A 20,673-nucleotide genomic window follows, 5' to 3' on the forward strand; every position below is an offset into this window, starting at 1 on the left:
CCCTTTCAGCACTTCTCCTGCAGAATCCATTCCTCCCACCTCCAGCGCAGGAGAAAAGTTACCTGCCCTCCTGTTTCTTATCACCATCCCACCCTTCGCTCCCCTCCAATCCAACGTCATCCGCAAACCCTTCCCATGCTGATCTCCCGCACTGGCCCATTTCCACACCCTGAACTCTCTCTGTGTGTGTGTGCAGAGAGAGAAATAAATAACAACAGACCTGCTGCTTTCCATCTTGCTCAGCTACGACTGCAGCAACTTAATCTTCGGCCAGACGGTGAATCCGCTGAACCACAAGAAAAGTCCCGGCGGCTCCTCTGGAGGGGAGGGGGCGCTGATCGCTGGAGGAGGATCCATCCTGGGCTTTGGGACAGATGTCGCTGGAAGCATCCGCCTGCCGTCCAGCTTCTGCGGGTTGTGCGGACTCAAGCCGACGGGATTCAGGCTGAGGTATGCGCTGAAGTAGAGAATGACCACATGACCACAAGTGAAATCTGTTTTACTAGTCAATGGAGCAAGGCATCAGATATCCCCAAGCCATGGTTGTGCCCTGCATAACCCTTGTATTATGGCTGCTTCCCTGCCTAGGACATTTCTAAAACGCCCAGAGGCAACAAGCACTGATGCCTAGGTGCTAACTTGGGTATAATTGCTCCAGGGGAGTTGCTCCATTCATGGCCGCATGACAGGTGGGGCTGCTAGAAATTGATTTTGGACCTCCTTGTCTCTGGTCCTGGACAGTATTTTGTATTTCCTGATTTTTCAAAGGGTTAAGTTTAGCCAGCCTTCACGTTCCGTAAGGGTACAAGGCACCACTGAGCAACTGCAACTCTTTGTTTGCTAAATTTTGGGGCATTTAATAGAGACAAGAATTCACCTGCCCTTTTCAAAGGGTGTGGACTATCCTTTTTAGAGGAAGTTAGATTATATCCACGTGGGAAGATATATGACAATTTATCCTGTACCTATCTTTGGATCCACTTACTCAGCTCTGTCCTCCCACGTTGCTCCTGCTTTAATGAGACCCTTTGCTATAGACCAGATATAGTGCAATGCATGTTGGTAATGCACGTACCAAGTAGTGTTACCCGGGGTTCTTTCAACCCAAGCCTCTTGGTAACTTTTACTCTGTGCGAGGTGGTGTCAGGAAATAAATCAGGGGAGACACGGCCGTCCGACCAATCAATGGCTGGCACAAACAGGACAACACGAGTGCTTTCACTTAAAGCTACACTTTACTTCGTCTCAAGCACTTACACACGTCCGCAACAGGTTAGTAAAACACCCCCAACCCTCGATGATTACCGAAGCTGAGTGTGGCTCTCGAGTGGCACAGCGGCAGCCCGTCTGCCAGTGGGGAACACAACATGCATCCAGAGGGAGAGACCAGTCCAGACTTGAAGTCCCCCCCACCTCAAACTTTTCCCCCTTATTTCGAATACAGTGACATGTCCCTTAAAGAAAACTTTGTTAAGCAAGCAGTTTCAATGGTCCAGCAAGAGGTTTCCTTCTGATTATTGATTAACCAGGTGTGGGGTTTTCCCAGAGTCTGCAGCCTTGAGGCCCCAATAGACATTCCTGGGGCACATCCTGCTCTTCTAAAATGCATGTATCAGCAACTTCAACACAATTCTTATCAGGAAGGACGCGGGGTCAAGCTGCCCTTTCGGTGGCACCCAAAACCCCCTCCCCCGCCATGGTTACGCTGAGGCTGCTGCATGGCCACTTTACGGCCTGCAGACTTGGCTGCTTTTAGCAGTAACCAACAGCGGTTTCAGGCACTTGACTGGTTTGCCAAAATCACCCTGTACGGTAGCATCGGTAGTCTGTTTCGGAAGCAAGTGCAGTATTTGCAGTTCAGCCAGAGCGATTCCCTCCAAAGACCGTTAACTGTTGCTAATTTGTTTCTCCCATTTTATATATTTCATAGCATCCAAGGTCTCACCAGTCCTATAGCCGGCATGAAATCAGGTGAGTCCGTCCTAGTTACCTGGAGGATAACGTATGGATGCTAGTTGAAGACATGGTTAGTTGATGACAAGTTCTGAGCAGGGAAAATTGGAAGAGGTGGTTAGCCAGATCCTGGCCCCTGCTACAGCCCCTTTGTGCTGTCACTTTCCATTTTTATTATGGTGAGTAGGTATTTTAAGAAATACAACACTGTCCCTTTAAATTTCACACTGCCATAGCACTTCATGCTGTATAGAAGAGGATCTTGATTATTTTGATGACTAAGCAGAAGATTGTCTGCTACATCCAGCTGTCTCTGGGTGCAGCGCAGAGGGGTGTGTTGTTGGGGAGCTGGGCAATGGCACCCTGATTCTCTGCCTGGCCTGGCCCCAGATACAGGTTAGAGCAGCCTGGGGGCTGCTCTAACCTGCGCCAGCTGGCATGGGGTCCCTAAGACCACTTGGAGATTGCCAGAGCAGGTTGCACTCTGGCCACCCCTCTGGTCTGGGGAATGGCAGGTGGGGAAGGATAGGAACCGGCTTTGCTGGCTCTGGGGTCTCCTCCCTGCTAGGGGTATCCCCAACAGGGAGATTACAGACACTGTCTGCTCCTTTTGCTCTGCCTGATGCAAGGGAAACAGAGTAGGATCGAGGATCTGGCCCCAAGCATTTGACCCACCATGCCCTGTGCTGTTGAACAGCCTCCCACGCGTTAGCCAAGAGATGGACTATGTAATGGGGCACCTCTGCATTCCATCTTCAGTGATGGGCATCCCTGCATTTGTGGTTGCAGTTACAGGAATGGTTGGGCCAATGGCGAGGGACGTGGACAGCCTGGCTCTGTGCATGAGAGCGCTCCTGTGTGACGACATGTTCCGCCTGGACCCCACCGTGCCACCCCTGCCCTTCGACGAGGAGGTAACAGACTCAGAATGCTCCTCAATGAGGGAGCCTCCGTGAGACATGGCGCCGTGGATTAAAACATCCTAGTCTTTGCAAACCTATGATCTGTATTCTGGAAATAGCCTTGTGGAACCAACTATGGCCAGACCATCTTAGAACATGGTTTACTGTTGGACAGAACCTCAGTTCACCCACAATTGAGCCACCTGGCAGTGGCCACTGTCCAAGACAGGATACTGAGCTAGATGGACCTCGGGTCTGATCCAGTCTGGCAATCCCCCCATTCCTACGTGAAAGCTCCTCTGCTTCTAGGTGTACTCCAGTTCAGCCCCACTTCGGATTGGATATTACGACGGAGATGGCTATTTCCAGCCTTCGCCCAGCATGAGACGGGCTGTCCAGGAAACCAGAAAGCTTCTCCAGGAGGCAGGGCATACGGTACGTTTCTTGTGTTGAGTGCGGGCCTGAGGGCCAGGGATGGTCAGAGTTCTAATCCCAGCAGTAACATAAAATATGACACACGTATATTTTCCTAGCGCCTAGGAGCCCCAGGCAGAAACCAGGACCCTATACTGTTCGGTGTTCATGCAGCACCTAGCGTAAAACAGTCCCTGACCCAAACAGCGTATCATCTAAATAGACAGGAGAGAGACAGCCTGGAGGAAGGGGTAGAACATGCAAGTTAGAGGGAACAATGGGATGGTGGCAAACATCATGTTAATTCCACCATTTTTTGGGGGGTGGTGAATTTACTTAGGAGGTGATCAGTTAAATAGAAAGAAGGGAAGGGAGGGAGACAAAGCAGGGAAGAAAAGGGCTAGAGGGCCAGGTGTCTTTGGACAAATCATGTACTTCTCCGCTTCCCCCACCCCTCCATCTGTCAAATGGAGATCATGCTTATTCACTAACCTGTTGTGAAGATTAGAAAGTGAAAAGCTTAATTCAATAGTCTTTGTTCCCAGCCACTGCTCTCTCCCTAGCCTCGCTGGCCCACTGGTCTGACGTTGACATCTTAAAACATCGTCAAGTCAAAATTCTTTCCATACCTCCAACCATGGCTCAGGGCTTCCAAACAGCAGCGGGTGCCAGTTCCCCATAATATTACTTATGGTTGTGTCCCAACGAATAACAAGACATCTGAATCTGTATGGCTCCTGGTTTCTCAGTCCCTTAATTCAGCTCATGTTTGCCACGCAAAAGGGCAACTCTCTTCAGGGGGCATAAGTCAGAGGTCAGGGCAAATTTTCACATCATCAGGGAGACCCAGGTTTATGAGAGTTTGAACCTGGGACAATCAGTACCAAAGCATCTCTACCACTTGAGTAAAGGAGTAATTTCATTAGCTCCCGGAAGTAGTAGGCTGTTATCCACTCTGGACCTGCCACTAGAGGGGGCAATGACACACACTTTGCAGATGTGTTCCAACGTTGGTGTTTAGGGAAAATGCATCTGGACACCTGGGGCTAATCTGAATTTGGAACAAGCTGAGGCCCCTTTTTTGCTTCTCTAGCAAGGTTGCAAGGTTTTCACAAACATATATTTTTGTATAATGTCTTTGCCTCCTCTTGAGCAATGATGGTTTTCACACAGCTCATCCCTTTTACCCCCCCTCGGATTGATTACGTGGTGGACGAGCTTTTCACCAGAGGCCTCTTTTCTGATGGAGCTGCAAATCTGTTGGACAAATTGTAAGTAAATCCCGTCTTCTTTGAACAGGGCTGGTGGCCGATTGCTGTGGCTCTATGCATTGTGCAGGCAAGGGGGCGTAAGGAGGAACCAGCAGACAGGTTCCTTCTGCAAGGAGGACAGGTTTGGTTAGCCTGAAATTAACATGGAGGATGGGTTGTCTCTGCGCGTCCTGTTATCCTGCTGAGGAATGCTATTAAGAAACTAAGGTTGTGGCTTCCCAGTACATACTAGTTTGGGATAATTTACAGGATGTTAAACAGAGAGCAAGCTCTGTCAGTCCCATTATTCTCACTTCTAGTGGGTGCTGAGTTTCAATTGTCTAGGCTAATCACCCTGCCCGTTATACTTGTATGGCATCATCTGCCACATCACACTAACCTGAATCATATACGTCCACACAATGGGTCCGGTGCTGTAGCATCAAAGCGACATTGAGACTCTTAGGAATTGCATCATTTCTGTGGGGTAGAACTATATTTTCCACTTCTTCATCATTTGCACTGCTGTGGTGGTTCTTGGTCTTCTGTCTCCGTGACTGCTGGCCATTCTGCTCTTGTGGTTCGATGGAGAAGGCTTCATAGAATCATAGAATATCAGGGTTGGAAGGGACCTCAGGAGGTCATCTAGTCCAACCCCCTGCTCAAAGCAGGACCAATCCCCAATTAAATCATCCCAGCCAGGGCTTTGTCAAGCCTGACCTTAAAAACTTCTAAGGAAAGAGATTCTACCACCTCCCTAGGTAACACATTCCAGTGTTTCACCACCCTCCTAGTGAAAAAGTTTTTCCTAATATCCAACCTAAACCTCCCCCACTGCAACTTGAGACCATTACCCCTTGTCCTGTCCTCTTCTACCACTGAGAATAGTCTAGAACCATCCTCTCTGGAACCACCTCTCAGGTAGTTGAAAGCAGCTATCAAATCCCCCCTCATTCTTCTCTTCTGCAGACTAAACAATCCCAGTTCCCTCAGCTTCTCCTCATAAGTCATTTGTTCCAGACCCCTAATCATTTTTGTTGCCCTTCGCTGGACTCTCTCCAATTTATCCACATCCTTCTTGTAGTGTGGGGCCCAAAACTGGACCCAGTACTCCAGATCAGGCCTCACCAATGTCGAATAGAGAGGGACGATCACGTCCCTCGATCTGCTCGCTATGCCCCTACTTATACATCCCAAAATGCCATTGGCCTTCTTGGCAACAAGGGCACACTGCTGACTCATATCCAGCTTCTCGTCCACTGTCACCCCTAGGTCCTTTTCCGCAGAACTGCTGCCTAGCCATTCGGTCCCTAGTCTGTAGCTGTGCATTGGGTTCTTCCGTCCTAAGTGCAGGACCCTGCACTTATCCTTATTGAACCTCATCAGATTTCTTTTGGCCCAATCCTCCAATTTGTCTAGGTCCCTCTGTATCCTATCCCTGCCCTCCAGCGTATCTACCACTCCTCCCAGTTTAGTATCATCCTCAAATTTGCTGAGAGTGCAATCCACACCATCCTCCAGATCATTTATGAAGATATTGAACAAAACCGACCCCTGGGGCACTCCACTTGACACCGGCTGCCAACTAGACATGGAGCCATTGATCACTACCCGTTGAGCCCGACAATCTAGCCAACTTTCTACCCACCTTATAGTGCATTCATCCAGCCCGTACTTCTTTAACTTGCTGACAAGAATACTGTGGGAGACCGTGTCAAAAGCTTTGCTAAAGTCAAGAAACAACACATCCACTGCTTTCCCTTCATCCACAGAACCAGTAATCTCATCATAGAAGGCGATTAGATTAGTCAGGCATGACCTTCCCTTGGTGAATCCATGCTGGCTGTTCCTGATCACTTTCCTCTCATGCAAGTGCTTCAGGATTGATTCTTTGAGGACCTGCTCCATGATTTTTCCGGGGATTGAGGTGAGGCTGACTGTCCTGTAGTTCCCAGGATCCTCCTTCTTCCCTTTTTTAAAGATTGGCACTACATTAGCCTTTTTCCAGTCATCCGGGACTTCCCCCGTTCGCCACGAGTTTTCAAAGATAATGGCCAATGGCTCTGCAATCACAGCTGCCAATTCCTTCAGCACTCTCGGATGCAACTCATCCGGCCCCATGGACTTGTGCACGTCCAGCTTTTCTAAATAGTCCCTAACCACCTCTTTCTCCACAGAGGGCTGGCCATCTATTCCCCATGTTGTGATGCCCAGCGCAGGAGTCTGGGAGCTGACCTTGTTCGTGAAGACAGAGGCAAAAAAAGCATTGAGTACATTAGCTTTTTCCACATCCTCTGTCACTAGTTTGCCTCCCTCATTCAGTAAGGGGCCCACGCTTTCCTTGGCTTTCTTCTTGTTGCCAACATACCTGAAGAAACCCTTCTTGTTACTCTTGACATCTCTGGCTAGCTGCAGCTCCAGGTGCGATTTGGCCCTCCTGATTTCATTCCTACATGCCCGAGCAATATTTTTATACTCTTCCCTGGTCATATGTCCAACCTTCCACTTCTTGTAAGCTTCTTTTTTATGTTTAAGATCCGCTAGGATTTCACCGTTAAGCCAAGCTGGTTGCCTGCCATATTTACTATTCTTTCGACTCATCGGGATGGTTTGTCCCTGTAACCTCAACAGGGATTCCTTGAAATACAGCCAGCTTCTCAAAGAGAAGAGTCTGAAAGGGATTGAAGCTCTTTCTAATCCCTGCTGGTAGGGAATTCCATGGTGGCGGGTCCTTCACTGACTACGTCCAGCCCCAGTGAGTTTCATGCTGGGCTCCATCCACTGTGGCATCCTGCCTGATCACAGCTGACAAGATAGGTTTTCGGAGAGTGATGCAGTCTCTGAGATATCTGGGCCCCACCCTACTTTACACAACAGCATCTGAATTCCAAATCAAAATATGCTGCCAGATGTATACAGTACTCTGCGTCCCAGAGCACCTCCCCAAACCAGCATAATACATGTACAAACAGGGAAAGGTCGGGAAAGAGGGTCTTGTGGCTGAGGTGCTGGACTCGTGAGATGTGAGGTTGATTCCTGGTTCTGGCACAGACTCCTCGTGTGACCCTATGCACATCGTTTAATCTCCAAGTGCTTCGATTGCTCCAGCTGTAACATGGGGAGAGTAACAACAGGATCGCGTGAGGATACGTTTACTCATGGTGGAGGTGCTCAGAACTAGGGTGATGGGACGTGAAGGTAGAAGGCCAGTAGAGTGCAGGCAAGTCCCCAAGGTGTGTAAAAACAAAACAAAAAATCCTGCAAAAATGGAAATATAGGAAATGAAGCGTTCAGGTCATGTTGCAGAGAGTTATTCCTGAGCATCTACACTTGCGCCCTGAGCAATGATTCCTTTTACGCTCAGGGGTTCAGGACTTGATACCTTGGGTTGGTGCCTCTGTGGGTTCTCATTTTACTATCTAAAGATGCTAAAATGCTGGCTGAGAAGCAGCACTCTACAACTGGATTGGCCTGACTGCCTCCTTTCTCCCTTACCTCCCAGCAAAGGGGACATTGTGGATCCAAACCTGAAATCGCAGATCAGTTCTTACCGTCTTCCCACTCTGGTGAAGAGGATTCTAGCCCTCATCTTAAAGCCTGTGGTAAGTCACCTCGATGTGTATCCTCTTCGCAGGCTTATTGCAGTGGGAGATGCTCAAACGTCTCCAGGCTGGGAGGGTTCCCACAGATGGAGAAGGAAGACCCTCTACCTTGACACTTTAATTGGTTAGTCTCTAAGGTGCCACAAGTATTCCTTTTCTTTTTCCACTTAGTGTTAGTTTTGGGCCTAGAGCCTCCAAGGTGGTACCTGGGAGTTAGGCCCCTAAATGCTTTTGACGATCCAGGTGTTAGTGCCTAGTAGGCATAAAGGTGAAATTCAATGACATGCAGAGGCCTACATACTACTAGAGACCTCAAAGACAGGTTGAGGTGGGTCTGAAGTGGCATAAGAACCTTTTGCTGGCCTTCTGCACCACTTGGGAATGAGCCCATAGTATGTTCCTCTTCCATGGGTCTATGGCCAATATACCTTGTACAAAAAGAGCTCTTTGAAACCAGCTGTGTTGCCCTTAGCCATACGCCAGCAGAGAAGTGATAATATTTTTGATGCAAGCTGTCTCAGTACAGACCCATTCAGGTAATCTCCCAGAAAGAATTGAGCAAGCACACATGGCTCCCTTTGGATGTGTACTGAATTCCTGATTATTTCCCCACCCCTCCCCCCAATTGGAAAATGAGATTGCAAACAGGCATCCAACGAGCATCTATACAGCAAGCATTTGTGGTGAAGTCCCGGACCCTATTTGCATTGTTCTGCTGTTGTGATATAAATCAGTCTGAAGCAACGCTGGAATCTTGGTGTAAAACCAAAGCTATTTACTCCAATTTAATTTGAATAAGAACTTGTATTTAGGACCATTTCCCTTACAACAATAATTGTGTCAAGAATATGATTCTCCTCCTTCTGACTTAAACCCTAGTGGGTCCAACAGGTGAATCAAAATAAAACTATGCTCTCCTTGCTTCATACTGTATGAAGGCCTTATCACAGAGCAGAACAGGTCATTCAGGACAGTAATAATCACAAACCTTACGGAACTGGCAGTAGGTTACCATTTCTTCTTGCTGATGATCAGATTTAGAGTTTAGCTACAAACAGTTAAATCCCAAAGGTGGGAGCAATCCCCAGCATTTTGCTATGAATTTTTTCTCTAGAAACTCATGGTGGACAATAAAGATCCAGTTCTGGATCCCAATCTTGGATATCCTAAGGCTTTGGTGGTGTTTGGATCTGGGATTTTAGTTTGGATCACTCTCTAATAAATATGTATAGTGTTTCATCATTTTAATGATTGTTCATTACAGTATTTCCTTGTACTGTTTTAAGGGCACCGTCCTATGTGTCTGCTTATTCAGAGCTATTTCACTTACACTCAAGTTTTGTCTGAATCAACAACTAGTCCATGACAAACTGGGGGGTGAATCTACCATACACTAAACTGTCCATGTGAATCCTGCTCATGCAGGCTTACAGTTTCTTAGTGTGCTTTGATCTAATACCCATTCACAGTGGGACTAGATGAAAGCACACTAAGGCATTGTTAGTGTGCGTCAGCAGGATCCACACAGACAGTTAGTGCGTGGCAGGGTAGATTCACACCCTATTTTGCTGCAGACTCACTGTTCATGTAGACAAGCCCTTAGTAACGACAATGATGGGTGCAGATTAAAAAACGTAATTGAATCTGGAAGGTACAAAGCCTGGGGAAATGGGTACATGTGACAGGCAAAGCAATGCAGAAGCACGTTTATTCCTGTTTTCTGGTGTTGACGTGTATTTTAGGGCGTCTCATGAACACTTCTGCTTATACTGTTGTTCTGCAAAGGGAAGCTGTTGGGTTTTATCTTGGAGACACTGTTCAAGAAATGAGGGTACCCTCTGAACAGCATATATGTTCACTGTGGCAATGCTGATTGTTCACAAACTGCTGCGCTATTTCTACTGCTGCAGTGGAAAAGGGTAGAACAGACAGACTTCATTACACAGGCCTGCTTTGGTTGGGCCTCGGCAGCATTTGGTTTTCGTGGAAACCTGAAGCAGATTAGCTGTTTTCTTCTGAACGATGCTGTTTTTTACTTCCCTGCGCTGTGTGACCCACTCATTCCAAATGTTGTTTCTCTCCAAGTATCCACGAATCGCCAAAGATCTGAACGCACTGTGTGGAGTGGGGTAAGTGGCTCTGTCAAAAACTCCTCTGCAACTTCAAATTCAGGGATATAGAAAGGGTGCCCTTGTCGTGGTATCAGAAGTGGAAAGGAAGACGATATCTCCCCAGGAGACTATGCATTTTAACACCTTCCTTATAAGAATCAAGGCTGTACAGATCATTTTTATTTATACTGGAGGCCTGATATGACCTCAGGGAATGTAGAGCTCCTTGTTCTTGCTTGGGTTTTGATTTGTGCTCTGTGCTCAGCGTCTTCTGTGCCAGACTAGGCTGCTGTTCTCCTAGTGGGGCAAAACACACATCCGTGGCTACATACCTGGCCCGGGGAATCCCTGCTTTAGCTCACAAAGGTACTTGGATGGCAGTACAAGAGGTATGAATTGTGAATCACAGTAGGACACTGGTCTATAGAATCATAGAATATCAGGGTTGGAAGGGACCCCAGAAGGTCATCTAGTCCAACCCCCTGCTCGAAGCAGGACCAAATCCCAGTTAAACCATCCCAGCCAGGGCTTTGTCAAGCCTGACTTTAAAAACCTCTAAGGAAGGAGATTCTACCACCTCCCTAGGTAACAGAGGAACAGCCGTGTTAGTCTGTATTCGCAAAAAGAAAAGGAGTACTTGTGGCACCTTAGAGACTAACCAATTTATTTGAGCATGAGCTTTCGTGAGCTACAGCTCACTTCATCAGATGTTTACCGTGGAAACTGCAGCAGACTTTGCTGCAGTTTCCACGGTAAACATCTGATGAAGTGAGCTGTAGCTCACGAAAGCTCATGCTCAAATAAATTGGTTAGTCTCTAAGGTGCCACAAGTACTCCTTTTCTCCCTAGGTAACGCATTCCAGTGTTTCACCACCCTCTTAGTGAAAAAGTTTTTCCTAATATCCAATCTAAACCTCCCCCACTGCAACTTGAGACCATTACTCCTCGTTCTGTCATCTGCTACCATTGAGAACAGTCTAGAGCCATCCTCTTTGGAACCCCCTTTCAGGTAGTTGAAAGCAGCTATCAAATCCCCCCTCATTCTTCTCTTCTGCAGGCTAAACAATCCCAGCTCCCTCAGCCTCTCCTCATAACTCATGTGTTCCAGACCCCTAATCATTTTTGTTGCCCTTCGCTGGACTCTCTCCAATTTATCCACATCCTTCTTGAAGTGTGGGGCCCAAAACTGGACACAGTACTCCAGATGAGGCCTCACCAATGTCGAATAGAGGGGAACGATCACGTCCCTCGATCTGCTCACTATGCCCCTACTTATACATCCCAAAATGCCATTGGCCTTCTTGGCAACAAGGGCACACTGCTGACTCATATCCAGCTTCTCGTCCACTGTCACCCCTAGGTCCTTTTCCGCAGAACTGCTGCCTAGCCATTCGGTCCCTAGTCTGTAGCTGTGCATTGGGTTCTTCCGTCCTAAGTGCAGGACCCTGCACTTATCCTTATTGAACCTCATCAGATTTCTTTTGGCCCAATCCTCCAATTTGTCTAGGTCCTTCTGTATCCTATCCCTCCCCTCCAGCGTATCTACCACTCCTCCCAGTTTAGTATCATCCGCAAATTTGCTGAGAGTGCAATCCACACCATCCTCCAGATCATTTATGAAGATATTGAACAAAACCTGCCCCAGGACCGACCCTTGGGGCACTCCACTTGATACCGGCTGCCAACTAGACATGGAGCCATTGATCACTACCCGTTGAGCCCGACAATCTAGCCAGCTTTCTACCCACCTTATAGTGCATTCATCCAGCCCATACTTCCTTAACTTGCTGACAAGAATACTGTGGGAGACCGTGTCAAAAGCTTTGCTAAAGTCAAGAAACAATACATCCACTGCTTTCGCTTCATCCACAGAACCAGTAATCTCATCATAAAAGGCGATTAGATTAGTCAGGCATGACCTTCCCTTGGTGAATCCATGCTGGCTGTTCCTGATCGCTTTCCTCTCATGCAAGTGCTTCAGGATTGATTCTTTGAGGACCTGCTCCATGATTTTTCCAGGGACTGAGGTGAGGCTGACTGTCCTGTAGTTCCCAGGATCCTCCTTCTTCCCTTTTTTAAAGATTGGCACTACATTAGCCTTTTTCCAGTCATCCGGGACTTCCCCCGTTCGCCACGAGTTTTCAAAGATAATGGCCAATGGCTCTGCAATCACAGCCGCCAATTCCTTCAGCACTCTCAGATGCAACTCGTCCGGCCCCATGGACTTGTGCACGTCCAGCTTTTCTAAATAGTCCCTAACCACCTCTATCTGCACAGAGGGCTGGCCATCTCTTCCCCATTTTGCGATGCCCAGCGCAGCAGTCTGGGAGCTGACCTTGTTCGTGAAAACAGAGGCAAAAAAAGCATTGAGTACATTAGCTTTTTCCACATCCTCTGTCACTAGGTTGCCTCCCTCATTCAGTAAGGGGCCCACACTTTCCTTGGCTTTCTTCTTGTTGCCAACATACCTGAAGAAACCCTTCTTGTTACTCTTGACATCTCTGGCTAGCTGCAGCTCCAGGTGCGATTTGGCCCTCCTGATATCATTCCTACATGCCCGAGCAATATTTTTATACTCTTCCCTGGTCATATGTCCAACCTTCCACTTCTTGTAAGCTTCTTTTTTATGTTTAAGATCCGCTAGGATTTCACCATTAAGCCAAGCTGGTCGCCTGCCATATTTACTATTCTTTCGACTCATTGGGATGGTTTGTCCCTGTAACCTCAACAGGGATTCCTTGAAATACAGCCAGCTCTCCTGGACTCCTTTCCCCTTCAAGTTAGTCCCCTAGGGGATCCTGGCCATCCGTTCCCTGAGGGAGTCGAAGTCTGCTTTCCTGAAGTCCAGGGTCCGTATCCTGCTGCTTACCTTTCTTCCCTGCGTCAGGATCCTGAACTCAACCAACTCATGGTCACTGCCTCCCAGATTCCCATCCACTTTTGCTTCCCCCACTAATTCTACCCGGTTTGTGAGCAGCAGGTCAAGAAAAGCGCCCCCCCTAGTTGGCTCCTCTAGCACTTGCGCCAGGAAATTGTCCCCTACGCTTTCCAAAAACTTCCTGGATTGTCTATGCACCGCTGTATTGCTCTCCCAGCAGATATCAGGAAAATTAAAGTCACCCATGAGAATCAGGGCATGCGATCTAGTAGCTTCCGTGAGCTGCCGGAAGAAAGCCTCATCTACCTCATCCCCGTGGTCCGGTGGTCTATAGCAGACTCCCACCACTACATCACTCTTGTTGCACACACTTCTAAACTTAATCCAGAGACACTCAGGTTTTTCTACAGTTTCGTACCGGAGCTCTGAGCAGTCATACTGCTCCCTTACATACAGTGCTACTCCCCCACCTTTCCTGCCCTGCCTGTCCTTCCTGAACAGTTTATAACCATCCATGACAGTACTCCAGTCATGTGAGTTATCCCACCAAGTCTCTGTTATTCCGATCACGTCATAATTCCTTGACATCACCAGGACCTCCAGTTCTCCCTGCTTGTTTCCAAGGCTTTGTGCATTTGTATATAAGCACTTGAGATAACCTGTTGATCGCCCCTCATTCCCAGTATGAGGCAGGAGCCCTCCCCTCACAGACATTCCTGCCTGTGTTTCCTCCCGGTATCCCGCTTTCCCACTTACCTCAGGGCTTTGGTCTCCTTCCCCCGGTGAACCTAGTTTAAAGCCCTCCTCACTAGGTTAGCCAGCCTGCTGGCAAAGATGCTCTTCCCTCTCTTCGTAAGATGGAGCCCGTCTCTGCCCAGCCCTCCTCCTTCATGGAACACCATCCCATGGTCAAAGAATCCAAAGCCTTCTCTCCGACACCACCTGCGTAGCCATTATATACCCACACTGCACTTCCACTTCCAGCTCATAGCTGGTGTCAGAGTTTGAGAAACATACTGAAGAGTTTGTGTGTTGCATGCGAAAGTCTTTTGGGAACATAAATGGACCCAAAGCCCATTGAAGTCAATGGAAAGGGTCCCATTAACCTCAGTGGGCTTTGGATGAGATCCCCCGGATTACAGAATGCTATCCCCACATGTAAAGCCTGAAGCAGCTCCCTTGAAACGAGTTGAGGTCTTTTCCATTTGACCTAATGGAAATTAGATCATGCCATTAAGCCTTTTCACTTTTATTCTGTATGTGTTGAATGGAACTGCCCCAGCTTGTATATCACATAGAAATAGCAAGTAACGTTTCTTTTCCCCGAATCCCATTAATCTAATAATATCTGTTATCAAATAATCTCTAGCTGTTATCATCCTCAGATCTCAAAGTGCTTTACAAAGGAGGTCAGTGTCATTATCCCCCATTTTACAGTTGGGGAAACTGAGGCAGGGAATTGACAAGAGCCAGGAATAGAACCCAGATCTTCTGAGCCTCAAGAGCCATTAAATCATCCAGTAAATGATGGAAATCCTCACATTTGTATGTGTATATGACTAATGAGGACTACTTATTTTTCAATTTTTTTGTTATTCTTTGAAATACAGTAATTACAAAAGTAGCTGTGATTCCCAGAAAAAAGATAAATAGGTGGGATTTTATACATATGAAATGATGGGGTTTAAATTAGCTGTTACCACTCAAGAAAGAGATCTTGGAGTCATTATGGATAGTTCTCTGAAAACATCCACTCAATGTGCAGCAGCAGTCAAAAAGGTGATCAGAATGGTGGGAATCATTAGAAAAGGGATAGATAAAACAGAAAATATCATAATGCCTCTATATAAATCCATGGTACTTGAATACTGTGTGCAGATGTGGTCACCCCATCTCACAAAAGATATATTGGAATTGGAAAAGGTACAGAAAAGGGCAACAAAAATTATTAGGGGTATGGAACGGCTTCTGTATGAAGAGAGATTAATAAGACTGGTTTAACTGGGAATTGGTCCTGCTTCGAGCAGGGGGTTGGACTAGATGACCTTCTGGGGTCCCTTCCAACCCTGATATTCTATGATTCTATGATTCTAAGACTGAGACATTTCACCTTAGAAAAGAGACAACTAAGCGGGGACATGATAGAGGTCTATAAAATCATGACTGGTGTGGAGAAAGTAAATAAGGAAGTGTTATTTACTCCTTCTCATAACACAAGAACAAGGGGTCACCTAATGAACTTAATAGGCAGCACATTTAAAACAAAGAAAAGGAATTATTTCTTCACACAATGCACAGTCAACCTGTGGAACTCATTGCCGATGGGTGTTGTGAAGGCCAAAAGTCTAACTGGGTTCAAAAAAGTATTAGACAAGTTCATGGAGGATCGGTCCATCAATGGCTATTAGCCAGGCTGGGCAGGGACGCAGCCCTATGCTCTGACTGTCCATAGCCTCTAATTGCCAAAAAACTGGGAGTGGACAACAGGGGATGGATCACTCAATAATCGCGCTGCTCTGTTCATTCCCTCTGAAGCACATGGCACTGGCCACGGTCAGAGGCAGGATACTGGGCTAGATGGACCTTTGGTCTGACCCAGTGTGGCTGTTCTTTTGATTTCACGACATGTATGTATCTGTGGGAGTATTGACTCACCACAGTCACTCCCCCTTGTGGCTGGGTATGGTAAGGCAGACTTCCTCATCTAACACCCTCCGGGGGATGGTCACCGCAGTCCCATGGTAATCTGCCTCTTCTCGTCGCTTGGCCCTCCAGCCAGGTCGTCTTGTTCCCACCCCTTCCCGGCTCCCTAGAGTCTGTTAACAGATCCAACGGAAATATAAAGACAACTGAGTCTTCAGAACCAACTGGGCTTATCTGGCTGCCCTCTCGCTCAGGCCAGCCTCAGCTGCAACCCAGTGACGTCACATCTGTGCTCTGGCTCCTGTATTTCATTCCACTGCACAGTGTATGGCTGGTGCAGTTCTCCCCGTTCCCAAGGTTTCCAGCAGGCTGTTGTCCCTCAGTGACCCCTGGTCTTCCCTTGGGCTTCAGGTTGACCTCAGGAGCAGCCGCTTCCCTGAAAGAGGGAGCTCACTACATCCTCTGCCCTGGGTCTCCTCTCAACAGAATGCAGAAAACTGAAGGAACCTCTGCCCATCCAGGCTTGAGCTGTTAGTCCTGGTGGGTTCTCCCCAGCTCCTTGGTCCTCTTGTGGAACACTGACCCATAGGGCTAGTTCCCTGGACCCTTGACCAGCTCCTCTTCTAGAGCTTCCCTGTGGTTCCTGTCCCAGAGTGAGGGGCCTCTAATCCTCTCCCTCCTGGGCTTCTCTGTCCTGTCTTGGGTCTCCTCCTAGCTTTCACTTCCTTCTTTTATAGAGAAGACCCAGCTCCTCCCCAGATGGGTCTGATAACAAATCAAGCCTGACACACCTTCCAGGTGCAATAAAGTGGGCTAATTGAGCGCTGTCTCCAGTTAACCTTTTTGCCCATCCATGTGGGATTACACCCCATCACAGTATCACATATTCTCTGTGTGTGTGAGAGAGACAATGAAGCGAGATGGGAATGGATTTAAGTGAATTCATTGTGGATTTTGTCCATATGGCTGAGTGAAAAGAAACGTGGTGATACCCTTTTAAAATAAATACTGAAAAGCTCTTTAAACGCATTCCTAGCCGTATTTGGCTCATATGTTGTATGATTGCTTGATCTCTATCATTGTCATATATGTGGTCATTTGTGTTCTGTAATAATGACACTCATCATTTAATGGCATGTTTATCTGCCTTTTATTTATATGATGTACTGACACTGACTAATTAATCCTGTAAATTTTCCAGATCAGCAAAAAACCTTTGGAAGCATCATGTTGCAGTGGCGGTAATATTCTTTTCTCACTAAGACAGATCATCAAGATTTCATATTGATATTTAAATGGTCATTTCAGCTACATAGTCAGTGCAGTACTGAAACTGATCACGTGAAAATAAACCAGACATACTTTGCTTTGAGAAACATGCATTTCTAGAATAGGTGATGAGAGTACAGGCAACGCTTATATGCACAGAGGCTTTTATTCACTCAAGGGAGAGATGATCCTTCAGCCTGCTTTCTCCAAGCAGAAATAGCACAAGAAGAACTCGTAATGGACAATTTCATGTATTTCCTCGTGAAGCATATCCATAGCTTCAAGCACTGGATACCATTATTGCTAGTTAAACCACATGTAGAAGTATCAAGGCTAGAACCCAGAACCTAAGGATTCAAATACACAGATGGTCAGCACTTGACTTAAGGTAGAATCTGCATGAGAGTTTGTGGCCTCTGTTGCACAGCTGGTTGGGAATTTTTGGACTAACTGATTTCCCATTGGCAAATGCCAGTTGAAACTTCTCACAGCAACGTTATTGGTTTCAATGGAACATTCATCAGTTCCAGGATGACTAACCAATAGCCCAGTGGTTAGGTCATTCACCTAGGATGTAGGGTCTCTAGAGTCAAACCTCTGTTGTGCCTAATTTGGAGCAGGGACATGATCCTGGCTCTCTCTCTCATATAAGGCAAGTGCCCTAACTGTCTATTCTGCAGTGTGTGTTGGTGTCTCATTCTTGATTTCTTGTGAAAAAATTCTAAAGATCTCGCTTTCATTCCAGTGCAGAACAAAAATAAATGTCAGAACTTGGAATTTTTTTTGCAAAACAGAATTCTTGGAGGCTTCAACCACTAGTTGAAGATATATTCATGCTTAAGCAAGTCTGATATTCCATCCAGCAAAGGGCAGTCGTGCACACGTAAATCGGTATATTAGTAGAGGTGGCTGAAATTTTTCAAATAAAATTTTTTTAGTTTGGAAAAACCACCTTTTTTCGAACCGGAAATATTTAGTGAAAAATTATCAACATCACGGGCATGTTTTTTGTTGTTTTTCTCAATATTTTTATGACATGGATAGTCAAAAATTTGAGTTTACCAAATCACTTTTCAGGAAACGGCGAATTTCAGCATTTTGAAATACCTATTCAAATAGTTATCAATGTGCTTTGTTGACCAAAAATTTGGTTTTCGGTGAACAAAAGATTTTTGATGAAAATAGATCTCAGAAAATGGGCCCACTTTGAACCCAGTGAATTGGAAATTACTTTGCAGTTCTGAAATTTTGGCCAAATTTTCATCTTTTGATCAGCTCTGTATGTTATGCTGTAGTCTTCGAGGAAGCACAAAGATGTGTGAAACAAAACCCGCAACTTTTCAAAGAAAATGCAGATTGGCTACAACTGTAGCTTAGTTACAACTGTAACTCTCTCTCTCTCTCTTCCTAGGCTTACCGTACAGAATTCATTGCTAAATGGAGGGAGCTGGAGCTGAATGTTATGCTGTGTCCTGCTTTGGGTCCGGCGTTTAACAAGGGCTATCCTGGGAAGCTATTTGGTAATCCCCGGCTATGTCTAACTCTAGCAATTTAGGCTGGTATGGTTGAGGTACTAGCAGAAATGGAAGCAAGTTTTCAAGGTTGAAAAACCTACTCAAAGAGTAGTTATCAATCATAGATACATAGGGCTGGAAGGGACCTCGAGAAGTCATCCAGTCCAACCCCCTGTGCTGTGCTAGGACCAAGGAAACCTAGACCATCCCAACAGGCGTTTGTCCAACTTGTTTTCAATGATGGGAACTCCATGGCCTTCCTTGGAAGCCTGTTCCAGAGCTTAACTACCCTGAGAGTGAGAGAGTTTTCTCTAAGATCTAGCCTAAACCTCCCTTGCTGCTGTTTATGCCCATTACTTCTTGTCCTACCTTCAGTGGACATGGAGAACAATTAATCACAATTCTCTTTATAACAGCCCTTAACATATTTGAAGACTGTTACCAGTCACCCCTCAGTCTTTTCTTCTCAAGACTAAACGTGCCCAGTGTTTTCAACCTCATAGCTCAGGTTTTCTAACCCTTTAATAATTTTTGTTGCTCTCCTCTGGACTTTTTCCAGTTTATCCACATCCTTCCTAAATTGTGGTGCCCAGTATTACTCCAGCTGGGGCCTCGCCAGTGCCGAGTAGAATGGGATCGTTAACGCCTGTGTCTCACATACAACACTCTCGTTAATACACCCCAGAATCACACTGGCCTCAGCCCAAGGCTGGGAGACTTCTGACTGCCACCGTCTTATAGAAATGTCCTGGGAAAGGTAATTGTCCAACGTCTCAACAGGGAGCCTTTCATGGCCGCTGATCATTCATCACGAGTGAAGATTGCGCCACCTGGCAAATCCTCCGAGCGTTCTATTCCTTGGAGTAAGGACTTTGTCCAGAGCTGGGGTTCAAGATGCGGCTCGACAGAATTGGAAACCTGATGATCAGTGCTCTTTCTGTTGTCTCTTCCCAGCTGCCAGTTCCTATACAAATTTATACAATGTCTTGAACTTCCCCGCTGGGGTTCTGCCGGTCACCGTCGTCACGGAGGCTGACGAAGAAGAGCTGAAGAATTACAGAGGTCACTACAGCGACCCCTGGGATAAGAGACTGAGAGAGGTTAGCTGACATTACAGAGGACAATTTCCTGATCAATACGAAGGGAAGCCTACCCTGCCAATCTGATTTCCCTCTGAGTGGTCGAATGGGGGAAATTTCTCATACTCCTTAGTGACGAGGCTGCATTACGGAACAGGCTGAGGCAGAGGGCTGGGGAAGGGATGGGAGACAGATGAGGTAACTTTGTTAACAGTGAGCACACAGGAAAGCAGAACTCCATTGATTTCAGTGTCGCTCCACTGATTTCCACCAGCTGAGGATCTGGCACCCTGTATCTCTATGCCTGTCTGCTAGCAGTGCCCTTGACTTCAGGAGGACTGCTCTAGATAGGCCACTCGTGGGAGGGACTAAAGGGGGGGCACGTGACCACCCCACATCCTCTCCCCATCCCACGTGGGGTTCTGCCCTCCCGCTGCGCTGGCTCCCCCTGGCATATTCAGCTGCTCTTCCTTGCAGCCAGGCCCCAGAGCCACTCCCGAATGCTGCCCAGTGCACCGGGCAGCGTCCCGGGCAGCATGGCTAGAAGAGGAGAGGCTCTGGCCCCGCCTCTTCCCTTCTGGCTCCGGCCCCGCCCCTTCCTCTCCCTGCCTGGTCCGGCGGGGGCACTTGACCCTGGGGAGGGTCACGTGACCCTTGGTGCCCCTCCCACCAGTTGGTAGGTGCTTCTGCCTGAGCCGTCGGTGCCCACGTGCCCTGGGTGACATTAGGGCGCTTGTCTCCTCTGCAGGCCGTGGAAGGAGCCGTGGGGCTGCCTGTCGCCGTTCAGTGCGTGGCTCTGCCGTGGCAGGAGGAGCTGTGTCTGCGGTTCATGAAGGAGGTGGAGACGCTCGCCAGGAAGAGGAACGTGGGACCCACTGATGATGATGAAGACGACGATGACGCTGATGATTTGGACTTATAAACCCAATCACTTTCCTACTAAGACATGAAATAATGTGAGGACACCCCTGTGAATCGGACAGTTTCTCTTAGTGATCAATAAATCTCTTCAAAAGCCCCTTCTCCTCATTAACAATTCACTAAAAGCCTGACTCTGT

General features: G+C 47.2%; 1 protein-coding gene across 2 annotated transcripts in view; it reads left to right on the top strand.

The window, feature by feature from the left end:
- LOC125641956 (vitamin D3 hydroxylase-associated protein) overlaps positions 1 to 20,633 on the top strand; it is a 30,237-nt gene extending 9,604 nt beyond the window's left edge. Inside the window, exons 6-16 of one of the 2 annotated variants that reach the window (XM_048862634.2) lie at positions 244 to 450; positions 1,931 to 1,971; positions 2,743 to 2,867; positions 3,165 to 3,290; positions 4,443 to 4,540; positions 8,022 to 8,121; positions 10,207 to 10,250; positions 16,955 to 16,994; positions 18,434 to 18,542; positions 19,491 to 19,636; positions 20,364 to 20,633. In XM_048862634.2, the coding sequence (XP_048718591.2) occupies positions 244 to 450; positions 1,931 to 1,971; positions 2,743 to 2,867; positions 3,165 to 3,290; positions 4,443 to 4,540; positions 8,022 to 8,121; positions 10,207 to 10,250; positions 16,955 to 16,994; positions 18,434 to 18,542; positions 19,491 to 19,636; positions 20,364 to 20,537 (1,210 nt within the window). In that variant the 3' untranslated portion in view covers positions 20,538 to 20,633. The remainder of the gene's footprint in view (positions 1 to 243; positions 451 to 1,930; positions 1,972 to 2,742; positions 2,868 to 3,164; positions 3,291 to 4,442; positions 4,541 to 8,021; positions 8,122 to 10,206; positions 10,251 to 16,954; positions 16,995 to 18,433; positions 18,543 to 19,490; positions 19,637 to 20,363) is intronic. The other variant, XM_048862635.2, reaches the window with a different exon arrangement.
- Positions 20,634 to 20,673: the final 40 nt, after the last annotated feature.

The sequence above is a fragment of the Caretta caretta genome, chromosome 8 (assembly GCF_965140235.1).
Source record: "Caretta caretta isolate rCarCar2 chromosome 8, rCarCar1.hap1, whole genome shotgun sequence".
Lineage (NCBI taxonomy): Eukaryota > Metazoa > Chordata > Testudines > Cheloniidae > Caretta > Caretta caretta.